At 43.7% G+C, this 26,911-nt stretch overlaps 1 protein-coding gene and 1 non-coding gene across 4 annotated transcripts in view; both read right to left on the reverse strand.

Annotated features, from left to right (window-relative positions):
• Positions 1-300: 300 nt before the first annotated feature.
• Positions 301-26,911, reverse strand: part of LOC138426959 (solute carrier family 22 member 6-like) — a 28,480-nt gene continuing 1,869 nt past the window's right edge. The window contains exons 2-11 of one of the 3 annotated variants that reach the window (XM_069566009.1): positions 25,261-25,324; positions 18,435-18,538; positions 16,115-16,269; positions 14,521-14,689; positions 14,042-14,165; positions 13,781-13,884; positions 11,887-12,101; positions 11,629-11,737; positions 892-1,095; positions 301-557 (exon numbers count right to left, since the gene is read on the reverse strand). In XM_069566009.1, the coding sequence (XP_069422110.1) occupies positions 494-557; positions 892-1,095; positions 11,629-11,737; positions 11,887-12,101; positions 13,781-13,884; positions 14,042-14,165; positions 14,521-14,689; positions 16,115-16,269; positions 18,435-18,538; positions 25,261-25,324 (1,312 nt within the window). In that variant the 3' untranslated portion in view covers positions 301-493. The remainder of the gene's footprint in view (positions 558-891; positions 1,096-11,628; positions 11,738-11,886; positions 12,102-13,780; positions 13,885-14,041; positions 14,166-14,520; positions 14,690-16,114; positions 16,270-18,434; positions 18,539-25,260; positions 25,325-26,911) is intronic. The other 2 variants (XM_069566007.1, XM_069566008.1) reach the window with 2 other exon arrangements.
• Positions 10,879-10,951, reverse strand: TRNAE-UUC (transfer RNA glutamic acid (anticodon UUC)). The gene has a single exon. It is a non-coding gene; the product is annotated as a tRNA-Glu (tRNA).

A 26,911-nucleotide genomic window follows, 5' to 3' on the forward strand; every position in this document is an offset into this window, starting at 1 on the left:
AGGCGACAGAGGATGAGATGGTTGGATAGTATCATGACTCAGTAGACGTGAATTTGAGCAAACTCCGGGAGATAGTGAAGGACAGAGAAGCCAGGCAATTGCAGAGAAACCCGCTGCAGTCCATGGGGTCACAAAGAGTTGGACAGGACTTAGTGAATGAACAGCAGCAGCGGCAGCAAAGGCCTGCAGTATAGCAGAGGGACCTGTATTCATTATCTCATAATAACCTGTAATGGAAGAGAATCTGAAAAAGAATATATATATATATATATATATATATATATATATATAACAAAGTCATTTTATGTGCATAGCTGTTTTTAATGAAAGGATAGGATGGGTCTGGCTGGGAGTGGGGGCCCCAGGGAAGCATTCTCCGGAACCAGAGGTCCCGTAGACGCCCCTCCCAGCCTCCCCTGGCCGCCATTTCTCCGTTCCTCCTCCTGGTGTGGAGATGCAGGGACTCCGTCCACCCGCTGCCCCTGCTCGGTTCTCAGGAGGACTGGAGTGGGACCATCTGCTGCTCCTGCTGCTTCTGCCCCGATTTCTCTTTCCACCTATGGGGGAAGGAGAAGCAGGGTGTGGGAGTAGAGATGGGGGATCCTTTTTAGGTTTGTGCTCAGTTGTCCCACTTTATGTCCAAATCTCCCACTGTTTCCAAGAGTTGAGAGTCCCAGAAAGGATTCTAGGGGACTCTGCCTATCTGTGAAAACAGGACCAGGGAGCCAGAGGCCTGGATTCTGGCCTTGGCTCCACCAGAGTCTAGCTGAATGACCCCAACTAAGTCCCTGGTCTCCCCTGAATCTTTTTTTTTTTCTTTTTTTTTGTTAAATGGACTGGGTCAACGATTTGTGTGGTCCTAGAGCTCTGAGGGTATGGGGGGAAGCCTACCTTCTCTCCAGGTCTTGGAGTGTGTTGGGCAGTGGCAGCCCCAGTGTCTCTGGCAGGGGGGCAGTGATGGGGCAGGCAGCCACGAGGACCCCTCCATAGATGAAGAGAGGCAGGGAAGGGTAGAGGTCGGAGGTCATGCCCACCAGCGGGCTCAGAATGCTGCCTATGTTGGCCAAGCAGTTTGTCACATTCACACCTCTCTGCCTGCAGGGAGAGCACCCCGGTGAGGCCAGTGAGGTTTGTGGGTGCCCTAACTCTGCCTGTCAATCGTGTTTTCTTCTTTCACAGTCCTCCCTGGTGGCTCAGATGGTAAAGAATCTGCCTGCAATGCAGAAGATAAGAGCTTGACCCCGGGGTTGGGAAGATCCCCTGGAGAAGGGAATGGCAACCCACTCCAGTATTCTTGCCTGGAGAATTCCATGGACAGAGGAGCCTGGTGGGCTGCACTCCATGGGGGCACAAAGAGCTGGACATGACTGAGCAACTAACACTTTCACTTGTTTTTCACAGGAATGCACTTACCCTGGCTGGCTAAAAGGAAAGTTGATAGTAACTGTTTTCAGAACCAAGAAGCCAGGGTTCCGGTTCCAATTTGAACTTACTGTATAACCGTGAACAACCCCCCAACCAACCTCTTCCCCAAGCTGCAGACCCCATATCCAGCTTCCTACCCAACACTTTCATTTTGGGTGTCTAAAAGGCCCCTCAAATTTTACATGCCAAGAATTCTTCATTTCTATCTCGACGTCTGCTCTTTGCTCAGATTCCCCATCCTGGCACATCGATGGGCACGTTGAATGACCCAGTTGCTCAAGTATCTAGTAATCATCCTGATGACTCCTGTTCCCTTATTTCCCCACATCCTTGGATGGCTCTTCCTCCAAAACACATTCAGAATCAGCTCCCTGCTCTCCATCTCCACAACCACTGTCTACCAGGTTGTGAAAGTGGCTAGTCACTCAGTCATGTCCTTGTGACCCCAAGGACAGTAGCCTGCCAGGCTCCTCTGTCTGTGGGATTCTCCAGGCAAGAATACTGGAGTGGGTAGCCATTCTCCTCTCTAGGTTATCTTCTCAACCCAGGGATCGAACCCGGGTCTCCTGCACTGCAGGCAGATTCTTCACCAACTGAGCCCCTAGGGAAGCCCCAGGTTACGATGAGTCATTTTCACCTCTTGCCAGTGCCATTGCAGTAAGCTCCTGGCTGGTTGTCCCATTTCTACTTCTTTTTTTTTTTTAAATTATTTCATTTGACTGGGATGGGTTTTAGTTGCGACACTCGGGATCTTCGATCTTTGTTGCAGCTTGTGGGATCTAGTTCCCTGATCAGAGATTGAACCAGGACCCAGTGCATTGGGAGTCTTAGCTACTGGACCACCAGGAGAGTTGCCCTATTTCTACTCTGGGCCCTTCTAATCCCAGTCTATTCCCCACGAGGAAGCCAAAGTGATCTTTATTTATTTTTAAAAATTGGATTATAGTTTCTTTGCACTGCTATGTCATTTTTGGCTGTACAGCAAAGTGAACAAACCATATATATATATGTATGCCTTGTCCTTTTTGGATTTCTTTCTTATTTAGGTCATCACAGAGCACCAAGTTGAGTTCTCTGTGCTATATAGGAGGTTCTCATTTGTTATCTGTTTATATATATAGTGTCAATAGTGTAGGCCATTCAGGTATGACTTAAATCCCTATGATTAAACAGTGGAGGTAATGAATAGATTCAAGGGATTAGATCTGATAGACTGCCTGAAGAACTATGGATGGACATTTTGTAACATTGTACAGGAAACAGTGACCAAAACCATACCAAAGAAAAATCCAAGAAGGCAAAATGGTTGTCTTCTTTTAGAGGAGGCTTTAGAAACAGCTGAGGAAAGAAGAGAAGTGAAAGGTAAAGAAGAAAGGGAAAGATACATCCAACTGAAAGCTGAGTTCCATAGAACATCAAGGAGAGATAAGAAGGCCTTCTTTAACGAACAATGCAAAGAAGTAGAGCAAAACAGCAGAATGGGAAATACTAGAGATCTCTTCAAGAAAACTGGAGATATCAAGGGAACATTTCATGGAAGGATTGGCATGATAAAGCACAGAAATGGTAAGGACCTAACAGAAGTCGAAGAGATTAAACTCCTCAGTGGCCACAGGACTGGAAAAGGTCAGTTTTCATTCCAATCCCAAAGAAGGGCAATGCCAAAGAATGTCCAAACTATCATACAATTGTGTTCATTTCAGATGCTAGGAAGGTTATGCTCAAAATACTTCAAGCCAGACTTCAGCAGTATGTGAACTGAGAACCTCCAGATGTACAAGCTGGGTTCAGGAAACAGAAAAACCAGAGATCAAATTGCCAGCATTTGCTACATTATAGGGAAAGCAAGGGAATTCCAGAAAAACATCTGCTCCTGCTTCATTGATTAAAGACTTTGACTGTATGGATTACAAAAAACTGGAAAATTCTTAAAGAGACCACCTTACCTGTCTCCTGAGAAATCTGTATGTGGGTAAATAAGCAACAGTTAGAGCTAGACATGGAACAATGGACTGGTTCAAAACTGGGAAAAGAGTGTGTCAAGTCTGTATATTGTCACCCTGCTTATTTAACTTCTGTGCAGAGTACATCATGTGAAATGCTTGGCTGTATGAGTCACAAGCTGAAATAAGATTGCCAGGAGAAATATCAACAACCTCAGCTATGCAGATGATGCTACTCTAGTGGCAGAAAATGAAGAGGAACTAAAGAGGCTTTTGATGAGGGTGAAAGAGGAGAGTGAAAAAGCTAGCTTAAAACTCAACATTCAAAACACTAAGATCATGGCAGCCAGTCCCATCACTTCATGACAAATAGAAGGGGAGAAGCAGTGACAGATTTTATTTTCTTGGGCTCCAAAATCACTGTGGACAGTGACTACAGCCATGAAATTAACAGACACTTGCTCCTTGGAAGGTAAGCTATGACAAACCTAGACAATGTATTAGAAAGCAGAGACATCACTGTGAACAAAGATCCATATGGTTAAAGCTATGGTTTTTCCAGTAGTCATGTGTGGATGTGAGAGTTGGATCATAAAGAAGGCTGAGCATCAAAGAAATGATGCTTTCAAACTGTGGTGCTGGAGAAGACTTTTGAGAGTCCCTTGGGCTGCAAGGAGATCAAACCAGTCAATCCTAAAGGAAATCAACCTTGAATATTCATCGTAAGGACTGATGCTGAAGCTCTAATACTTTGGCCACCTGATGCAAATAACCAATTCATTGGAAAAGACCCTGAGACTGGGAAGGATTGAGGGCAGGAGGAGAAGTGAATGGCAGAGGATGAGATGGTTAGATGGCATCACTGACTCAATGGACATGAATTTGGGCAAACTCTGGGAGATAGTGAAGGACAGGGGAGCCTAGCATGCTGCAGTCCATGGGGTCCCAAAGAGTTGGACACAACTTAGTGACTGGATAACAACAGATAAAACCAATAGTGTATATATGTCAACCCCAAATTCCCACAAAGCGATCTTTAAAAACTGACTCAGATCCTTACACCCTCTGCTTAAAATCATCAGTGATATCTCATCAGGCTAGAATAAAATCTGACTTCTTTCTAAATTCTTATGTGATGGGTCCTGACTACCCAGTTCTTATCTTTCACCCTATCCCTTTCTTTCCTCATTTATTCTTTACTGTTTACCTTCCTTACAGAGGAGACCTACCCAGATCATATTATCTAGAGTACCGACCTAGTCACTCTCTCTTTTTCTACATTTTTTTTGAACCCCAGAAGCAGAGGGTTGAGTTAATTATAAAGCTCAGTTCATGACCCTCACCCTCTATTATCATTTGTACTTGAAAGGCCTTTTTATTCCCCATCTTAATTGTTGAGTCCTTTTTATCAATATAATCATTGTTGTTCAGTTGCTAAGTCATGTCTGATTCTTGGCAACCCCATGGACTGCAGCACACAAGGCTTCCCTGTCCTTCACCATCTCCCAGAGTTTGCTCACACTGAATCCACTAAGTCAGTGATGCCGTCCAGCCATCTCATCCTCTGTTGCCCTCTTCTCCTGCCCTCAATTGTTCCCAGCATCAGGGTCTGGTCTTTTCTAGTGAATTGGCTCTTCACATCAGGTGCCCATCGGAGCTTCAGCTTCAGCATCAGTCCTTCCAATGAATATTCATGGTTGAGTTCCTTTAGGATTGAGTGGTTTGATCTTGTTGCAGTCAAAGGGAATCTCAAGAGTCTTCTCCAGGACCACAACTCAAAAGCATCAACTCTTTGGCATTCACCCTTCTTTATGGTCCGACTGTGACATCCGTACATGACTACTAGAAAAACCATAGCTATAATATAATATAATATCGTTATCTTCTCCAAATCCCTTCCTTGCCAAAGTCAACTTATTCTATCACGTTTGATGTGCATTTTTAATTTGCATATGTTCTTGTAAAGTATTGTTTTGTGTGTGCAAATATTCTAATTTACCTAAATGGTATAAGTAATAGATCATTCTATTTCTCATTTCATTCAGCACTCTTTTTAAAAATTATTATTATTGGAGTATAATTGCTTTCTAATGTTGTGTTAGTTCAACACTGTTTCAAAGGTATTTCCATGCCTATACTTTCTCTCCATGGTTCACCTAAATGTCTAGACTGCTGCCCATCAGCCATGACCTCAAACAACACTGCAGTGAATGTGCTTGTACATGGATCATGTAGGCATTCCTTTGTGAAAAGTCCTCTAAGATGAAGCCCAAGAAGGGAATGGTTAGGGCAGTGTGTGTGTGTGAGTGTGTGTGTGTGTGTGTGTGTGTGTGTGTGCTGCCAGTAGTTCTCTAGAATGGCGGCACCAACTTTCACACCCACCAATGGTGCATGTAGGTCACTTGGGGATTTAGGGGTCCCGTATTCTCTTGTGGCCACCAACAGTTGGCGCAATCCAGCTTTTTAATGTTGCCACTTCAATGTGTGCAAAGTGACGACCTCATTCTTCATGTAGTTAATCTTTTGGGTTTCCTTGTCTATAAGATGCCCATGTATCTATTTCTTTTGTAAAGTTTCTGCTGGAATTCCTTCTCTTTCTTGTTGATTTGTAGGCGTTTCATTTATATTTTTAATATTTGAACTTTGTCAGTGTTAAATGTTGTAAAAACCTGCTCCCAATATACCCTCTGTCTTTTAATATATATATATATATATATATTTTTTTTTGCTTGTGGCTTGCTTGTGGAATCTTAGCTCCCTGATCGGGGATTGAACCCAGACCCCAGCAGTGAAAGCGCCGAGTCCTAACTTTTGGACCACTAGGGTGTTCCTCTCTGTCTTTTAAATTTCTCCATTGCATCCTTCAATAAGCAGAAGTCCTTTTTGATATAATCCAATCGATATGGTTGCCATGTTTCTCTTTTCCTCTTCCTCTCCCTCCCCTACCTTCCTCCTCCCCCGCCTCTACCTCTGTCTTCATCTGCATCCTTGTCTCCATCTGTATCTGTTAGTTTCCAAGCCCTCTCATTAATTCTGTTTGTTTCTTTCTGCACCTAGAAAGCCACAGACATACCATGGCTTTGTTATACGTCTTTATAGATGGTAGAGTGAAAGACTCCTCTTTGCTTTGTTTCCGAATTGACTAGCAATTATGGTCTTTTTTCTTCTATATAAATTTTAGAATAAGTTTTTGGAGTTCCTAAAAAATGATCTAATTGAAATTCTGATCAGATTCTCTTGAATTTCTATAAATTTCTAAAAGTTAACTTGACATCTTTATTATGTTCTTCTAAACAAGAGTGTGGAATGTCTCCCCATTTACTAAGATAATCTTTATATCTTAAGACGGTTTCAGGAAACTTCTCAATGAAAGTCTTGGGTGTCCTCTGTTAATTTCTTGATAATATCTTGCTTTAGGTGCTTTTCTGAACAGTGTCTTCATTTTCAAAGATTTTCTAGGTTATCTTCTGGATTTTTTCTCTAGATTACTGCTTCTAGGGTATAGCCTCTATGTTATTGCTCTTGACATTTGGTAACTTGATTTTGTAACCACCATCCTGCTAAACTCTTATTAGTTTTGTTTATTGATTCTGGTGGCTCAGACCACCTACAAATTGGGAGACCTGGGTTTGATTCCTGGGTCAGCAAGATCCTCTGGAGGAGGGCATGGCAACCCACTCCAGTATTCTTGCCTGGAGAATCCCCATGGACAGAGGAGCTGGATGGGCTGAAGTCCATGGGGTTGAAAAGAGTCAGACACGACAGCAACTAAGCACACACACGTTGATTTTATTGGTTTATTTAGGTTGACGGTCATAATCTCTCTAAATAATGATGTTGTAAACACTCCTCTTTTAATTTTTATTAAAATTTATTTATTTTTGGCTGTGCTGTGTCTTCGTTGGTGCACTCAGGCTTTCTCTAGTTGCGGCAAGTGGGGGCTACTGCTTGTTGCAGTGGGGGGCTTTTCATTGCAGTGGCGTCTCTTGTTTCAGAGAATAGGTTCTAGGTGTATGGGATTCCGTAGTTGTGGCTCATGGGCTTTAGTTGCTTCATAGCATGTGAAATCTTCCCTGACTAGGGATCGAACCTGTCTCCCCTGCACTGGCAGTTGGATTCCTGTCCATTGTACCACCAGGGAGGACACCAAATTTCTTATTTCTTTTTATTTCTGAATACAGCAGTGTTGTCCAAGATCCCCAGTACTGTGTTAAACAGTTGATTCTGAGATCAGAGAGAATGCGTATGACTTTCTTCCTTATCTGTAGTGCTTGCTCAGGTGCTCTGCTTACCTCTCCAGGCTCCCAATTCCCAATTGCCCTTAGATGGCTGGCCTAGTTTTCCAGCACTCTTATTCCAGCTCCTTGGTGGAGATTTAAAAATACTTCAAGGATATTTAAAAATACTTTATATTTTGGGGGATTATTGTCAATGTTATTCTGTTACTTTAATGGAAATAGTCTTTTCCTCTCATTGATTTCCAGAAGTTCTTTATAAATGCTGTGTACAAATCCTTGTGAATACCTTCTTTTTCTCTTTTCACCTTGTTTATGGTGAAACAAATGGCCAGGAGGAAAAAAAAAAAATCTAACATAGAAAAATTTATTAGTGTTTCTTTTTTGGTTAGCCTTTTTAAAGAATGTCTTCAGAAATCCTCCCCTCTTCAGCAGAAATTAATTTTTCTTTAAGGTTGAAATATGGATTGCATTTTATTTATTTCTCATATAGGTAAATAGGTGTCCTGTCGGTGGTGGGTGGTTTAGTTGTTGTTACGTCTGACTCTTGCAACCCCATGGATTATAGCCCACCAGGCTCCTCTGTCCATGGGATTTCGCAGGCAAGAACAGTGGAGTGGGTTGTCATTTCCTTCTCCAGGGGATCTTCCCAACCAAGGGATCGAAACTGTGTCTCCTGTATTGTGGGCAGATTCTTTATTACTGAGCCACCAGGAAAGCCCAGATGTCCTGGTATAAGTTGTTCAGTAGTCCAGGCTTTATCCAGTCAGTGTTTTTCCCAGTGGGTCTGTTTTGGGGCTTGCTATTCTTTTCCATTGGACAATTTGTCCTTTCCTGCTCTGACATCCGCTATTTCAATTACTACAATTTTTTAGCAAGAATTTATAATATGTCTTAATTTCTGGTAGGGCAAGTCCTTTCCTTCTGTCCTTTTTAAAAAAGTACCTTAGTTATACTTGGCCCACAGTACTTTTATATATACATTTTAGAATTTACCTGCTGGTTTCTTGAAAATATCCACTGGGATTTTCATCAGAATTGCATTGAATTTATAAATCAATATTGGAACCATTGACATTTTAATATCAACTTATGTCAATTAGGAGTTGACATTATGAGATTTCCTATCCCTGCACATAATACATTTATTTACATTTTATTTAATATATATTTTAATATATTTAAACATTTTTATTGATATAGGAATTAAAAAAATCTCTTTTGGAAGAGTAGAGACTGCAATTGATTATTTAGTTATAATATTTATTTATTTATTTGGCTGCACCAGGACTTAGTTGCGGCACATGAACTCTTAGTTAAGAGGCTTTCATGCATTGGAGAAGGAAATGGCAACCCCCTCCAGTGTTCTTGCCTGGAGAATCCCAGGGACGGGACAGCCTGGTGGGCTGCCGTCTATGGGGTCGCACAGAGTCGGACACGACTGAAGCGACTTAGCAGCAGCAGCAGTGGGATCTGGTCCCCTGACCCAGGGTTGAACCTGGGCACCCTGCATTGGGAGGGTGGAGTCTTAGCCACTGGACCATCAGGGAAGTCCCTTGATCTTTCATTTATCGACCTTGTATCCAGTCACCTTGCCAAACTTTACTAGGTCTAATAATTTTAGATTTTTATATGTATATTTTAAAATTAATTTTCATTGGAGTATAGCTGTCTTCCAATATTATGTTTCTGCTGTATGCAAAGGGAATCAGCGAAGTTATACATATACATATATCCACTCTGTTTTAGATTCTGTTCTCATATAGGTCATTACAGAGTATTGAGTAGAGTTTCCTGTGTTGTACAGTAGGTTCTTATTAGTTATCTGTTTTATATACAGGCAGCTACATCCTCCTTAAGTAGCGATAGCTTTGATTTTCCCTTTCCAGTCCTATTTCTTTTGTTATTCTTATCCCAGGCACTGATCACACTCTCTAGGATGATGTTCAATAGAAAGGGAGATAGCAGGCACATTGGTTTTATTCCCAAATGTAAAGAGAATGCTTCGAAGTTTCACCATTAATAATAGTATTTGTTGTGGATTTTTGGTAGCTGTTTCTATCAAGTTAATTTTTCTTCTATTATTGTTTTACTAAGACTGTTTTTAATGGATGTTAATTAAACATTTTTTTTTGATGAGGACCATTTTAAAAGTCTTTATTGGATTTTGCTTCTGTTTTATATTTTGACGTTTTGACTGTGAGGCATGTGGGATCTTAGTTCCCTGACCAGGGACGGAACCCGTACCCCCTGCATTGAAAGGTGAAGTCTTAACCACTGCACCACCAGGAAGTCCTGGATGTTAATTTTTATTAAAGGTTTGTTTTTTAAATTTTATTGGGATGATAATCTGTTAATGTGTTATTTTTTTTTTTTTTTCATGCCCCGTGACATGTGGGATCATAGTTCCTGACAGGGGATTAAACCTATGCCCCCTGCAGTGGAAGCTCAAAGTCTTAGCCACTGGACTGCCAGGGAAGTCCTTAATGAATTTTCTAATGTAAAACTATCCTTGCTTTCTTGAGATCATCTCTCCTTGATCACCTACAATCTTTTTCTTTACATCACTGAATTCATTTTTCTAATATTTTATTTAGGATTTTTGTGTCTGTTTATGAGTAACATTGGTCTGTTATCTTCATTTCATAACTAATCTCCTTTGGTTTCAGTATCACCTTGCTTCACAGAATGTAGTTGACATAGTTTCCCTTTTTCTCTGTTTTGGGGAATCATTTATACAACATTGGAAGGTTTGTTCCTTGAAAATGTGGTGGAACTCACCTGTATTATATCTGGGCTGAGTGTTTTTTTTGAGATGAGATTTTAAAGTTTATTATTCACATTTTTAATTTATTCTAGAATTAGTTTTCCTATATTATTTTTAAAAAGAATTTGTCAATTTAATCTAAATTTATAATTTATCAGTATAGACTTGTTTATAGATTCTTTTGCATCTTTACTTACATAATTAAATTTTTGCATCTTAACTACCCTAGATCTATTGTTCAGTTTTTAATTCCCAATATTTACTCATGTCCAGTCTTTTACAAAATTTATTATTATTACCAGGCATTTGCCCATTTCATTGGTATTTTCAAAGATTGACTTTTTGTTTTGACTCTCTTTCATACATTTATTTTCTATTTAATCTATTTCTGGTACTATTATTATTTGTGTTTTATAGTTGAGATGACTGAGCATTTAGACTAGTTACCTTTTATACCAGAGCCATATTCTTTTTTTTTGGCTGCACCATGTGACCTGCAGGATCTTAATTCCCCAACCAGGGATTGAACCTGGGGCCCTGGCAGTGAAAGTGTCGAGTTCTAACCACTGGACCATTAGGGAATTCCAGGCCATATTCTTAACTATTGTACTTTTTTGCTCTTAAAGTCTATTTTGACCTCTCTATCTACCTGTCTTCTGGCTAATACTTGCCTAGTATATCCTTTTCTATTTCTCCACACTTAAGATTTTCATGGTCTCACGTTTTAGATGGGTATCTTGTAAACTACATGAATTAGATAAAATCCACTTGGATTATCTGTTTTTTAACTGGTAGGTTCAATCTGTTTAAAAATACACAGAAATGAGAACAAATTAAAGACAAAAAGGAAGATGGTACTAGTAACTCAAAACATATCAGTCAATACAATAAATGTAAACAGATTAAACCTACCAGATAATCCAGATTGATTTTATCTAGTTCATGTAGTTTACACTTGGACTAGATAAAATCATGAACCAGATTAAAAAAAAAACAAAAAAACCTAGGTTAAAAAAAATCTGTCTCTTAACTGGTAGGTTTGATCTGCTTACATTTATTGTATTGACTGGTGTATTTTGAGTTACTAGTACCATCTTCCTTTTTGTCTTTAATTTGTTCTAGTTTCTGTGTGTTTTTGTTCTTCTTTCTTGCCTTAAAAAATAATTGCTTGACCTTTGTGCTCTTTCTGACTGGAAACCCTCTGACCCTAGGGCCTGATTTTTCCACCCCAAGACTCCTTCACGACACCCCCACTCACCGCATTACTGTGGGGTACAGCTCCCCCATGTACATAATGAGGCAGTTCATGGAGCCGATCAAACAGCCTTTTCCTATCACGGCCATCGTGATGCGGAGGAATATGCGATCTGGAAGGAAAAGAGGCGGTGATAACGTGCTGGGAAAGGTTTGGAGGAGCCTTGAGTTTTTCACACCCTCTGGGTAGCTGACTTGGGCCAGATTGAGAGCCGCGCTTGGGGAAGGACCAGGACGGGAGCTGGAAGAGGGTGGTACTCACCCAGGGGTATCATGGCACAGGTCACAATGAAGACCCCCGACAACAGCACGGAGGCTGTTTGGGTACGTTTGCGGCCAAGTGATTTGGTGGCCAAAAAGCCCAGGAAATAAAATGGTGGGTCCACAATCGTGAAGAACACCTGGGCCAGGTAGATGTTGATCTCAAAACTCTGCAGACTCATGACCACGCCATAAAGGCTGAAAAGGAGTACGAACCTGGGGCAGGAACAGAGGGGATATGCTGTGAGTAATAGGCATGCCACATCTACACGGTAATTACAGTAGGCAAACTGCTCTATCTGTTCTTTCCTTTAGGCCTTATGTCAGTCTTTCAGTGGGGTTTTTATATTTTGAATGCAGATAAGAAAGTCTTCCTTTAATTCTAAAAAAAAAATGTTATCTATCATATGTTTAAAAATTACCTAGGAGAAAATAATTTTACCTCACAACAGGTCCTCTTCCCCTCCTTCCAGTTCCCTGCTCTGTGTGTGTGTGTGTGTGTGCGCATGCGCACGCACTCACAGGTCCTCACTCATCCAACTCTGTGACCCCCATGGACCGCAGCACACCAGGCTCCCCTGTACCTTCACTATCTTCCAGAGGTGGTTCAAATTCCTGTCTGTTGAATCAGTGATGCTATCTAACCATCTCATCCTCTGCCGCCCTCTAAGTTTTCCTCCAGAACAGTTATGGAAGTGTGCAAATCAAGTGAGATCACGGTTATACTCTTGTCAACTGCAAACGACCCCCTTGCCAGGGAGACGTTGCATAGTATTTAGGAAGACATAGTGGCAGACAGCTTCCAGGATGGGCCCCTGCTAGCAGACCCACTCTAGAGATGCTCCTTGCTGGTGTGATGAAGTGGGCAGCCATGGTGGGAAAGTCCTTGTGAAAAAGGACTAGAGATTGCTCTGAGAGCAATCTCTAGAAGCTGAGGTTTACTCCCAGCTGATAGCCAGCAAGAAACCTCAGCCCTAAAACTGCAAGGAAATTAGTTCAGGTAACAGCCGAAAAATCGATGCTTTCAAATTGTGGTGCTGGAGAAGACTCTTGAGAGTCTTTTGGACAGCAAGGAGATCAAACCAGTCAATCCTAGAGAGATCAACTCTGAATATTCATTGGAAGGACTGATGCTGAAGCTGAAACTCCGATACCCTGGCCACTTGATGCAAACAGCTGACTCATTGGAAAAGACCCTGATGCTGGGAAAGATTGAGGGCCAGGAGAAGGGGGCGAAAGAGGATGAGATGATTGGATGGCATCTTTGACTCAGTGGACATGAATTTGAGCAAACTCCAGGAGATAGTGAAAGACAGAGGAGCCTCATGTACTGCGGTCCATGGAGTCGCAAAGAGTTGGACATGACTGGGCTACTGAACAACAAACCTGGGTGAGCTTAGAAGTGGAGTCTTCTCGAGTTGAGCATCCAGATGAGAATGTGAAGTCCTAAGCTGAAAACTCAGCTAAGCTCTGCCTGGATTCCTGACCCATGGGAATGGTGAGAGAATAAGTGTGTGCTATTTCAAGCTGTGAAGTATGTAATTTGTTACATGGCAATAGAAGAGCGCAGACTTCTTCAGGAGAATGTGAGAGCCTGTGATACAGAACTTTTAGGTCCAGAAGCTCAGGACTTCTTGGGGTGGCTGCCTCTGTTTTTTCTCACGGTCAGTGGTGCCGCTTGGCTGAGCTGCGAGCTCAGGAGATGAGGGAGAGCTGGGCTTTCTCTCTCTCCCTCAGCAGGTGGGGAGCCCTCTGAGTCTCCAGAGTACCCGTGTCCTTTCCCACTGGCGGCGGGGCTTCCCTCAGCTCCCACCTACCCAGGCTGTCCTGTTTCCTCAGTCTGCTTATCTGCCCATCAGTTTGTCTGTCTCTTACTTGAGTGGGGATGGACCTACCACAGTGGGGTGATACAGAAGAAGAGCTGACGGAGAGCAGGGGAGCGCAGCATCTGCAGCATCGATGGCTGGGATTGGATCTTCTGCAGACTCATCTGGAGCAGCTGTTTTGATAGATGGGGCTCAACGCTTAGCTTCCCCTGGGGACCCCTCCCTTCACCCCCTACCTGGGAAGCCCCAGACGACCTGGGTTCTAGAATGGGGGTGGGGCAGGCGGAGCCCTAGTGGGGTATCACAGAGGGTCTTGGGAGGGGGTCTCACCTCCACACTCAGCTTGGCGCCCTCTTTTTGCTTCCCATTGATCTGGGCCACTCTCTGCAGGGCCTTCAGGGTGAGGTCCAGGTTCCCCAAGGAGGAGTGCCAGAGGGCAGACTCTACAAAGAACCTGTTGGTGGGGTTTGGGGGTGGCATGAATTTAGCCTGAGTTGACAGAGTTGTGGGTTTCTGAGAAAGGCACAGACTAGAGTGGGAAGACAGCTGGGAGGGGTGAAAAGAATCCTGGGCTGAAGTTAGGAGCTCTGGGTTCTACTTCAAGGATTATTCCTGCCTACTTGGGAGACCTGGGATAAGTCTTACCCCTTTCTGGCCACGGTCTTCCCCACCTATCAGTGTGGACATTGATTCTTTTTGCTTTGCTCTGCTTTTATACTTAAGGAAGTAGGGAAGGGGTGTTCTAGGAGATGCTATACCCATCTGTGACTTATTTTGAGCACTCTACCCTACACTGAGGTCCCACTCACCTGGAGTAGATGAAGGTGACGAAGAAGGGCAGAGACACCAACAGCTGCAGGTGGCGCCAGTGGGGCAGAGCATAAGCCATACCAGCCAGGGAGAGCTGGCCTAGGGTGGGAACAAATCCTAACAGGAGGCCCAGACTTGGACGGGCATGGATGGGCAACCACTCCAGATCTGGAGAGAAGAGCAGAGCTTAGGTTGAAGTCAGTTGTGTGAGTATGTATGTATTTGGGGGGTGGAGGAGGAGCCTCACACTGGAGTGGAAGGGCTCATCTCGTGAGCTCAGTCCTACTCTGCACCCCTAGGCCCCTCATTGGATAAGGCAAGGATGGTATGATATTTAGTTAGGTTCAGTGTGTGTATGTGTAGGGATGGTCTCGAAGGTTCTGAATTCCTATGCATGCTCCTAATCAGTGTCAGCAACCTCAACATTCATATTTCCTTGCTTCTCCCGAACCTCTTTGGACCTGCCTACAGCCGCTCGCTCTGCACTTCCTTCAACTCGTTTTAATTGAACAAGCATTTAGAGCTGAAGATCCTGTGCCATGCCCTTTGCTTGATCTGGGAAATAGAGATGAATGAGCCGTATGCTCAGGCCATTCCGCAGCACTTTCATTTCCTCCAAGGGGTCATACTCTGGCCTCAGGGACTTGTATATTCTTTCCTTTTTGTCTAGAACTCTGCCCAAGAACTTTACTTGCTCTCTTTCTGCCTCACATTTTGTGCAGTTCTGAGCTTAGATGTTACCACTTCTGGGGTGATTTCCTGGCTCCCCAAGTCCTGATTGAGCACCCCACTTCTGAACTCCCACATCATCCAGGATAGCCCCCATGCTCGCCTTTAGTAAACCAATTTGTAACTGCTTGGCAGCTCATCCAGTCTACTGTTAACTCTTTAAGGTCATGGGTAGTGTCCTCTTGTTCACTTGTTTATCCACAGTGCTGGATGTGACACAAATTAAATGCCTTTTGAAATTGTATTTAATAAACAAGTGTTGAATAAAGGATTCCCTGGCTTCTCTAAGCAACCCCACTCCAATCTCTGAATCTTTACTTAGTTCATCCTTACAATGATCCCTGCTGCTACTGCTGCTGCTAAGTCACTTCAGTCGTGTCTGACTCTGTGCGACCCCAGAGATGGCAGCCCACCAGACTCCCCCATCCCTGGGATTCTCCAGGCAAGAACACTGGAGTGGGGTGCCATTTCCTTCTCCAATGCATGAAAGTAAAAAGTGAAAGTGGAGTCGCTCAATCGTGTCCCACTCTTAGCGATCCCATGGACTGCAGCCTACCAGGCTCCTCCGTCCATGGGATTTTCCAGGCAAGAGTACTGGAGTGGGGTGCCATTGCCTTCTCTGACAATGATCCCTAAATACCTATGAATTCCAGCCCCAAGTGATCAGAGCCACCAAAGAGGCCATGATCTTAATTTCTTTTCTTGGGGCACTACCTACTCCAGGAAAGACCCAGATAGGTCAGAATGGGCTGGGACAGGTACTCAGGGAAGGAGCTGAGGTTTGCATCTATCGGGTTCCCTGGTTCACTGCACCCCTGTGATTGAGGAGTCCCCATGAGCTGACCCTCCTGGGTTCCTGCTCACTCAGAATCATAGACGAGCTGCTGGCACCCGACACAGCCATGCCTAGGAGGAATCGGCAAACGCAGTAGGCTGAGAAGTTGAGGGCGAAGGCAGCGCAGGTCCCTGAGACCACTAACAGCAGGTAGCTCCAGGTCAGCACCTTCAGGCGGCCCAGCCTGTGAAAGGAGGGGAAACCTGGCAAGCGCACTGCTTGCTTCCCTGTCCCGTGTCCCTGGCTGTCTCATCCTTGGTGCCCTGGGCAATCTAACAGGTGCTTGTGAGGCTGCCTGCATGTGACCATGGGGTAGATGCTGAGATGGGAGGTGGAGAATAATTGGGTGAAGGTTGGCATCTAGGGGACCTGTTGTTGGGAGGCTCCTTGGATTGCTGCTGTCCAGGGTCCTGATGCATCTCAGCAAACCTCTGTGGAGGGAGTCACACGCCTTTATCAGAATCACAGGGGTGTGTTGAAAGCAATCCAGATACTAGAGCCCCACTTACGGCCTATTGCATATCTGGAAGGTATGCTAAAAACCTAATTTTTAACATGCTTCCAAGGTTTGGGAACTACTACTTTGGGGTATGGTTGATTCTTTGACTGTTGGTTGATGGAAACAACCAACATTCCTGTTAGGAGACAGCCTTTTGTGATATATTTTTAAATTGATGTATTACTGACATACAGCAGTGAAATAGTTTCAGGTGTATAACATAATGATTCTATATTTATACATTGTGAAATGAGCACTACAATAAATCTACTTAAAATCTATCACCATATATAGTTACCATAATTTTTTTTGTGTGTGATGAGAACACTTAAGATCTCACTTTGTGACTTTCAGATATGCAATACAGTATTATTAAGTACAGTCATCATGCTGTACACTACATTCCCATGACTTACTGATTTTGTAACTTAAACTTGGTAACTTTTGACCTTCTTCACTCATTTTGGCCATCCCCTCCTCCCTGTCTCTAGCAACTACCAGTCTCTTCTCTGTATCCATGAGCTTGGTTTATGGGATTTTTATTCTTGGGAAACCAATGCAAGGTTTATGCTTTTGCGAAATGGATTTGACTGTAGCTTATATTTTATGAATGATAAAGCTGATTTTGTGTCTTTGATCTGCTGTGACATAGTATTTTCAAACTTTGTTAAAAATTTTTAAAATTTGTTTATTTTTTAATTGAAGGATAATTGCTTTATAGACTTTTATGGGTTTCTGCCATACATCAATAAGAATCGGCCATGGGTACACCCTTAAATTTTATTCTTAAAAAACTGCCTCTTATTATTCATCCCATGGTTATTTTTCTGGTCTTTGGCCTGGAAGACAGTCAGGGTTAGGATAACAAACACTGAGTTGCAGGTACTATTTTAACCCTTATCACAGACTCCATTTTATAGATGGAAAAGCCAAGTTTGAAAGAGGTGGTATAACCTTCTTGTGGCACACAGTTATGGCAGACCTGAGGCTGGTCCCTCACTGTTATTGATTGCCAGGTCTGTGTGTGTTTTTGTGACACTCACATGTCACATACAAGGCAGAAATGGGGGGAAGCAATTTCTTCTGGGTGTCAGAAAATCTGGATTCTTGTCCTGCTTTTTCCACTTGTTAGCTGTGTGACTGTATTTAAAAAAAAAAAACTAAACATTAAATATTTACTTTAGGACTTCCCTGCTGGCACAGTGGATGGGAATCCGCCTGTTAAGTCCGCAGGGACTTGGATTCGATCTCTGGTACAAGAAGATGCCACGTACCACGCGCCAGCTAAGCGCATGCGCCACGGCTACTGAGGCTGTGTGCTGCAATGACAGACCCGAGTGCCTAGCGCCTGTGCTTCACAGCACAGAGTAGTCCCTGCTCTCTGCAGCTAGAGAAAAGACCCAGCGCCGCCGGGAAAAAAAAGTTTATAATCACAAAAGTAATGAACTACCATAAAAGTTCAAACAGTATAATAACAAAGAATGAAAAGTTCTCTTCTTTCCAATCCCACTCCTCAGAATTAACAACATAATTTTCTGGATTCCTTCTAGGCACCTTGGGCAAATTATCTAGCGTCCCTGAACCTGAGTGTCCTCATTAGTAAAATGCAGTTAACGGTAACATTCATGCTGGCTTCCCAAGGGTATTGTGAGGAGGAACTGGAAGGAGGTGAACCTGGAAAGTGCTGATGGACAGTTGTGTGATTTCTGCAGACCTTTCAGACAAGGTCAGGCTTGGGTGGGTCAGTTCTGTGTCCCTCTCTGGATTCTCAGGGCTGCCAGTCTCCCCTCTGTGTCCAGCCTAGAGGGGCTATGTTTTTGCTCCTTGATTCAGGCTTGTTTATTACTGACCTGTCTGCCATGATCCCAGACATCAAGCTTCCGACCAGTATCCCTGCCATGAAGATGGACTGACTCAACTGCACCAAAGTCTTGCGTGTACACACAAGGTCCCACTGTGAGGAAGGAAGAACCGGAGTCAAGGAGAGCCAGGCTGGCCCCACCACAGTCCACTCCATCCTTCCCAGTGGGCTGAGTATGTTGGATTGGGACCGGCACATAAGGAGAGCCTGCTCCCTGAGTCACACAATCTTTCTTGCCATCTTGTCCTGGTGACAATGATTCAAGTGATTTCAAAACACGTAGGAGATATTTTTGGGAATGACTGAGTAGCCTGCTCCCTTTTTCAGAGCACTAATCGCTTACCCTCTTTCAGGGCTCTTTAACCTGTCCCTCTTTGGGTGCAGCTGAAGAAAACTGATAGAATTAAAAATCTGGTTCTTTTTCTTACAGATTTGGAAAAGGGACTCAGAGAAGCAAGGTTTGTAAGGACACTCAAAGCTGGGATGAGAGGGCCAAATGTGGAGCAACGTGGAAGTGGAGTTGAGAAATCATGCAACAGAGAGAGAGTGGGAGAGGAGAAAAAGAAGACGCAGGGGAAGAGAGGCAGGAGGAGGAGGGGGAGGGGGAAGGGGGAGAGGAGGAGGGCTGAGGGGAAGAAGGACGAGGGAGCTAGTCAGAGAGATCAGGGTGAGAGCACAGTGCCAGAGAGGTAGGGATGGAGAGTCCGGGTGCCCTGGTTCTCCTCAACCACCTGACTGCGGTCTCTCATGAGACTGGGCTCAAGTTCTTGACCTAGGGTTCTGTGAAATACCCTTGCATCCTTCCCTTCATTTTCCATAAACAAGTCTGAGAGGGTGTAGTTATTTGCAATCTTGTGTAAGCAGCACTTGAATACCTTAACTAATAGTTTAACTTTTGTTGCTCTTTTAAATGAATATTAGAAAAAAGATTCCCATTTTAAAAGTACTTCATTTCAAGGTGGAGTAAAACATGTCTAGAGCCTGCAGAAAAATCATACTGCTCACAAGATGCCTTTAAAATTAAGTGAAGATGACAAATGAGTGTGGTGTCTCATTTACAAGTAAGAGCTAATTTTTGTATACTTTTGAGTGAATTTTAAAAGTCATTTCTTTTGTTAACAGAAAAAAGAAAAAGGAAAAGGGACTGGGATGACCAGGATGTTTAGGGAATGCTCCCTAGGTTGTATTAATATATATCCAAATGAATTCATCCTTCAGGTATAATTGCTTGATAATCTTGATTTGATTGGAAAGAAGTCCTTATTTGTGAATTTAATTATTACCGTGGAACTATTAATACCCTGTGCACACACCACATGATATACAATTTGGGAGGCTGGCATTTGAACACTTTCTCCAAAGAGCAATGGACTTTCAGACAGAGTAAGAGAAATATTGCTCCCTGTCACTTACATGCAGAATCTAAAAAAAAAATAAAAGAACAAATGAACCAAAAAATGGTACAAATGAACTTCTTTACAAAACGGAAAGAGACTTACAGACTGAGAGAAGGAGCTTATGGTTACCAGGGGGAAAGGGGGGAGGGCAGGGATAATTAGGAAGTTTGGGATAGACATGTACACACTGCTATAATTAAAATGGGTAATCAACAAGGACCTACTGTATAGCACAGAAACTCTGCTCAATATTATGCCACAACCTAAAGGGGGAAAGAATTTAAAGAAGAGTAGATACAGGTATATGTATAACGGAATAACTTTGCTGTACAGCTGAGACGAACACAGCGTTGTTAAATAGCTATGTACACACGCTCAGTCGCTGCAGGCATGTCTGACTCTTCGAGGCCCTGTGGACTGTAGACTGCCAGGCTCCTCTGTCCATGGGATTCCCCAGGCAAGAATACTGGAATGGGTTACCATGTCCTCCTCCAGGGGACTTTCCTGACCCAGGGAACAAACCTGCATCTCCTGCATTGCAGGAGGATTCTTTACCCACTGAGCCATCTGAGAAGCCCTAAATAAACTGTGGAAAAGTCTGAAAGAGATGGGACTACCAGACCGCCTGACCTGCCTCTTGAGAAATCTGTATGCAGGTCAGGAAGCAACAGTTAGAACTGGACATGGAATAAGAAACTGGTTCCAAATAGGAAAAGGAGTATGTCAAGGCTGTATAGTGTCACCCTGCTTATTTAACTTATATGCAGAGTACATCATGAGAAATGCTGGGCTGGAGGAAGCACAAACTGAAATCAAGATTGCCGGGAGAAATATCAATAACCTCAGATATGCAGATGACACCACCCTTATGGCAGAAAGTGAAGAACTAAAGAGCCTCTTGATGAAAGTGAAAGAGGAGAGTGAAAAAGTTGGTTTAAAGCTCAACATTCAGAAAACGAAGATCATGGCATCCAGTCCAATCACTTCATGACAAATAGATGGGGAAACAGTGGAAACAGTGGCTGACTTTATTTTTTGGGGCTCCAAAATCACTGTAGATGGTGATTACAGCCACGAAATTTAAAGACGCTTATTCCTTAGAAGAAAAGTTATGACCAACCTGGACAGCATATTCAAAAGCAGAGACATTACTTTGCCAACAAAGGTCCATCTAGTCAAGGCTATGGTTTTTCCAGTAGTCATGTATGGATATGAGAGTTGGACTGTGAAGAAAGCTGAGCACTGAAAATTTGATGCTTATGAACTGTGGTGTTGGAGAAGACTCTCGAGAGTCCCTTGGACTGCAAGGAGATCCAAGCAGTCCATTCTAAAGGGGATCAGTCCTGGGGGTTCATTGGAAGGACTGATGTTGAAGCTGAAGCTCCAATACTTTGGCCACTTGATGGGAAGAGCTGACTCATTTGAAAAAACCGTGATGCTGGGAAAGATTGAGGACAGGAGGAGAGGGGGACGACAGAGGATGAGATGGTTGGATGGCATCACTGACTCAATGGACATGGGTTTAGGTGAACTCCAGGAGTTGGTGATGGACAAGGAGGCCTGGTGTGCTGTGATTCATGGGGTTGCAAAGAGTCGGACACGACTGAGTGACTGAACTGGAATATAAAATGAAAAGTGAAAAAAGCAATGAACTTTTTTGCTGTTTTATTAAAATAACTACTCTTCTGTAATCCTATGTGTTATCTGATATAACTTTTATTTTAAAAAGATTTTAGGGCTTTGTCAAACTGGGACTTCATTTTAATAGTCCCTACTGGAAACTTGTGAATAGAATATGACCGTGGAGATGGAGACGCATTGTAGGGAGGAGTTAGGAATAAGATAGACTGGAACTGAGGAATGGGAAGATGAGAAGCAAGAGGGTGTAGGAAAGAGGAGAGAAATCAGAGAAGTGCTGGAGGAGGGGAGGATTAGGAGTGTGGGATTAGCAGACGCAGACTATTGTATACAGGATGGATAAACAACAAGGTCCTGCTGGATAGCATGGGGAACTATATTCAATATCCTGTGATAAACCATAACAGAAAAGAATATGAAAAAGAATACATATATATGTGTGTAACTGGATCACTTTGTTATACAGCAGAAATGAACACAAGTGCACTATGAAGTACATTGTAAATCAACTGTGAGTGATAGTTGCTCAGCTGTGTCCAGCTCTTGGTGATCCCATGGACTGTACCCCGCCAGGCTCCTCTGTCCATGGAACCCTCCAGGCAAGAATACTGGAGTGTGTTGCCATCTCCTTCTCCAGGGAAATCAACTGTACTTCAATAAAATTTTAAAAAAAAATAGATGTATCAATTTTAGAGAAAATGGAAAAATAAGGATTTGTCAAATAACAAAAGAAGCCAGAGGAGTGAGAAGAGAACAAAATTTGTATGCAGCCTAGTGATGAAATCTGGGTGTAGTTCAGAATAGAAACTGATAAATGAATATGGAATATGTAGTCAGAAAGAATTTCTCTGCCTCTGCTTTGCCGTAAGGCACTTGTCTTCTGTAAAAGCAACAGTGCAAGGGGTTATATCACCTTAGGGTGAGCATAGACTTTTACTATATACGTTCTCTTCATGTACACCTGAGACTCTTGAGGATCATATACCTCTGTGTGCTCCTGGGCCTCAGACACACACACACACACACACACACACACACATAGATATATTTGAGTAAACTCTGGGAGTTGGTGCTGGACAGGGAGGCCTGGCATGCTGCGATTCATGGGGTCGCAAAGAGTCGGACACGACTGAGCGACTGAACTGAACTGAACTGATACAGTGCTTATATATATATATATATAAGCCGAAGCTTATTTACATTGCACCTCACAGTATACTTGTGTTCATTTCTGCTGTATAGCAACGTGATCCAGTTACACACACATATATTCTTTTTCATATTCTTTTCTATGATGGTTTATTACAGTATCTTGAATATAATTCCCTGTGCTAGACAACAGGACCTTGTTGTTTATTCGTCCCTAAGGAACCAAAGTGTAGGAATGGATAGTGGTGGATTTGAGGGAGACTCAGAGAACTGCTGCCTAGGACAGCTCTGCACTGCTAACTTGATAAAGCCTGTGATAAATGAAAGATGCTGTGAGACTGGCCTCAGGGGAAAGAAAAAGAGAAAACAAGTGGCAGTGGGACCAGGAAGCAGAGCCACGAAATGGTAACTGCTGTTCACCTGCAGAACAGAAGTGAAAGGGGGACTCTGGCCAGCCATTCATAGTAACTCAGGCCCTCTCTGCCTTATAGGCATTGGATCTGGGGTGGGCACCTGACCCAGGTCAGAAAATGTCTTTCCTAGAATTTTTCAAAGTTGAAGCAGAGAGGCCTTCCCTGCTGGTTCAGTGATAAAGAATCTGCCTGCCAATGCGGGAGACATGACTTTGATCCCGGGTCCTGGAAGACCCCGCGTGCCTTGGAACAACTAAGCCTGTGCGCCACTACTACTGAGCCTGTGGTCTAGAGCCTGGGAGCTGCAACTACTACTGAGCTCGCATGCTGCAGCTACTGAAGCCCTGGCGCCGTAGGACCTGGGCTCAGCAACAAGAGAAGCCGCCGCAGTGAGAAGCCTTTACGCCACAACTGGAGAGGAGCCCTTGCTTGCTACAACCAGAGAAAAATCCGCATAGCAATGAAGACCCAACACAGTCAAAGATAAATAAATAAAATTATTCAAAAAACTTTAAAAAAAGGTGAAGCAGAGAGACAGTTATTAGAAGTGAGCCCAGAATGGGCAGTGGCCATGTTAAATGAAGCATCTGTGTCATAGTTACACACCCATCATGCAGAGAATAGATGAGAGCCAACAAAGGTCTTGCACACGTGGCCCTGGTTCCCCTGGCCCCTAGAGCCAGCTCTGCCTTTGTTTGTCTTGTGGTTGGGTTATGGGAACCTTTATACCCTCTTCTCACGCTCAGATTAGTTTGAGTTGAACTGCAGCCACTAGCAAACAGGAGTCTTGACTCATACAGTTCAGATAGCAGCTGCCAGTTATTTAGTTCAGTTCAGTCACTCAGTCGTGTCCGACTCTTTGCAACCCCATGGACTACAGCACGCCAGGCCATCACCAACTCCCAGAGTTTACTCAGACTCAAGTCCATTGAGTTGGTGATGCCATCCAAGCATCTCATCCTCTGTTGTCCCCTCCTCCTCCTGCCTTCAATCTGTCCCAGCATCAGGGACCTTTCAAATGAGTCAGTTCTTCATATCAAGTAGCCAAAGTATTGGAGTTTCAGCTTCAGCATCAGTCCTTCCAATGAATATTAAGGACTGATTTCCTTTAGGATGGACTGATTGGATCTCCTTGCTATCCAAGGGACTCTCAAGACTCTTCTCCAACACCATAGTTCAAAAGCATCAATTCTTCAGCACTCAACTTTCTATAGTCCAACTCTCACATCCATACATGACTACTGGAAAAACCATAGCTTTGACTAGATGGTCCTTTGTTGGGAAAGTAATGTCTCTGCTTTTTAATATGCTGTCTAGGTTGGTCATAACTTTTCTTCCAAGGAGCATACTCAGAATATTTTAATTCAGAAGGAAATAGGAGGGGACTTCCCTGGTGGTCCAGTGGTTAAAATCCACCTTGCAATGCAGGGGACGCACATTGGATTCCTGGTCGGGAAGCTAAGATCCCACTTGCCTCAGAGCAACTCAGCCAGTGTGCCACAAATATTGAAGCCTGCTTGCCGCAACTAGAAAGTCCGTGTGCTGCAAAGAAAGACCTCGCATGACGCAACTAAGACCTGACTTGGCTAAATAAACAAATAAATACTAAAAAAGAAAATAAGGAGAAGAGCTCAGGTAGTTTTTCTTTAAAATTATAACCCAAAGCTAGCATCTTATTTCTTATACTAATTTTTTTTTTTTTTTGCTTTGCATTCAGAAGGATGAAGTGTCCCTCTGGGATACAGGGCCCTTTGGGAGTTCTTTCCAAGGGGCAAGCTGGGACTTGTCTTCCTCAGGTGACCTGTGCTGCTGTGCCTACTAGATACAGCCACGTGGCCTGGGTGGAGCATCTTCATTGAGACTAATCTTCTTGGTTAAGCAACCCTTGATAACTTGTGAGCTATTTCATTTGCTTCACGACTGAAAAGGTCCAGCTTCACACTGGGCTATACATGTAATCTGGTTATTATCCTAATGAAGTGTTTTCTGGTGGTGCAGCATTTGGCATTATTGGCCCAAGGAAGAGTTATCCTGGTTGTGTTCATTAAAATATTGTGGACGTTGGTCTCTCACACAGAACCTGTTGGAAGAGGACTGGATTATTCTTGGCCTCTCCCCACAACTCAGGAAAATTGTGGGCATCTGGCTTTGTCAGTCACCGAAACTGATGATGACTACTAACTCTCCATTTAGAAGGAAAGCTAAGGTGCTCACTCACCCAGATTCTTTGCTCCAGATGGCAAGGAATCCAAAGAAATTTGAGCTTCTGATCACACTGCCTGCTGTTTTGAACAGAAGAACAACAGCGAGGTTGATATTAATAGTTCCTGGAGTACTGTCGAACTTGGAAAGCAGGGTGCAGAGTTTTAAGAAGGGAAATGGAAAAGCAGAATTGGAGGGATTGATAGCATACAAGTTAAGGTGGGCGGAGGAGGATGTCTTAGAATTTGAGCGGAGGCTGGAGAATAAGGAAGGCGTTCCCCCTCAACCGTGCCGGGAGGAGATGTCTTATGACGCTCAGAGGGAGGAGGACTAGCCATCTTTACTCACCTTCTGCTTCTGTGTCTTGGGTCTGGCTAGTGGGAAGTATGGCTTAACTCCTACCACTTTCAGACTGATGCCACATCAGGCAGGTCTGGAGATTGTGTTCACCCACAGCCCTGTCTCAAGTCATCTTTTCTGCACAGCCCTGATTACCAGGCAATGGGCCACATAATCCCACTATTTTGCCCCTTGGTGCGATGATTAGATTAAATGTAGACATCTGAGCCAATTGCAGGATTGTGACGGGGGCTACCCATCAATGTGTTGGGTTGAGCCAATCAGAGCCTTTTCTAAGAATTTGAATTAAGATTTACGGAAATGTTCTGGCTGGTGCATTCGTGTGACTCTTTGTGACCCCGTGGACTGTAGGCCCCCAGGCTCCTTTGTCCATGTGCATTCTTCAGGCAAGAATACTGGAGTTGCCATGTTGCCATGCCCTTCTCCAGGGGACCTTCCCAATCCAGGGATCGAACCTGTGCCTCTTATGTCTCCTGCATTGGCAGCAGATTCTTTACCACTCAAGTTATCTGGGAAGCCCCTTTGGTTGGTGGTGGGCCCTAAATCTGAGAGGTAATGGGTCACAGCTGGGATCTGCAGTCGTCTTGTGAGATGAGCACACAGATGAAATGGGTTGAGGAGGAGAGTCCATAGAGTGAGTGTATAGTGATGCCTCTGGTGCTCCAGTCCCTGGTTCCAGTTGCCATGAAGCCTGGACACGCTTTGTTTCCTGCCCTTGGATTTCCTGAGATCCCTTTCCTCATGAGGTGACTGGAGAGAGCTTCTCTTTCTTGCAACCAAAAGACCATTGACTAGAACAGATGTTAAGAGCACGATCCATGCGACAGCTACAGAGTGCAGAATTCAGCCGGATGAACCATTTAGCAGGCCAGGGAGCCTCTACAATCGGCTGTGTGTGTGTTTCGGGGGAGGGGTGTTAAATCACTAGAGATGAAAGGACCCTCCCCCTCCCCATAACCCTGTTCTCTTTCCCATCTTAGTTCCTTGGCTGCTCTCCATCTTCTGGCCCCAGCTGCCGAGAGCTATTTCTAGATGAAGTCAGGAAATTGTTTTTGTCTCTAGGACTCTGAGCCCAGAATCCCCTGCTCAGGAATATTCTCTTTGCCCTCCACTCTCTGCTTGCCTCCTTTCTCCACCTCTCTGTACCACTCCCATACCTTCCAACTATCAGGGAAACCAAAGTGGACTGTTGAACTCCAGCAGAAGTATCTCTCTGTCTGGGGGAGGTTGGAGGGGCAGGGAACAGCTTTCTGCAAGGCGCTCCATAACCTTTTCTACCAGGAAGACCTCAATTCCAATCCCTGTTC

Source organism: Ovis canadensis, chromosome 21 (assembly GCF_042477335.2).
Source record: "Ovis canadensis isolate MfBH-ARS-UI-01 breed Bighorn chromosome 21, ARS-UI_OviCan_v2, whole genome shotgun sequence".
Lineage (NCBI taxonomy): Eukaryota > Metazoa > Chordata > Mammalia > Artiodactyla > Bovidae > Ovis > Ovis canadensis.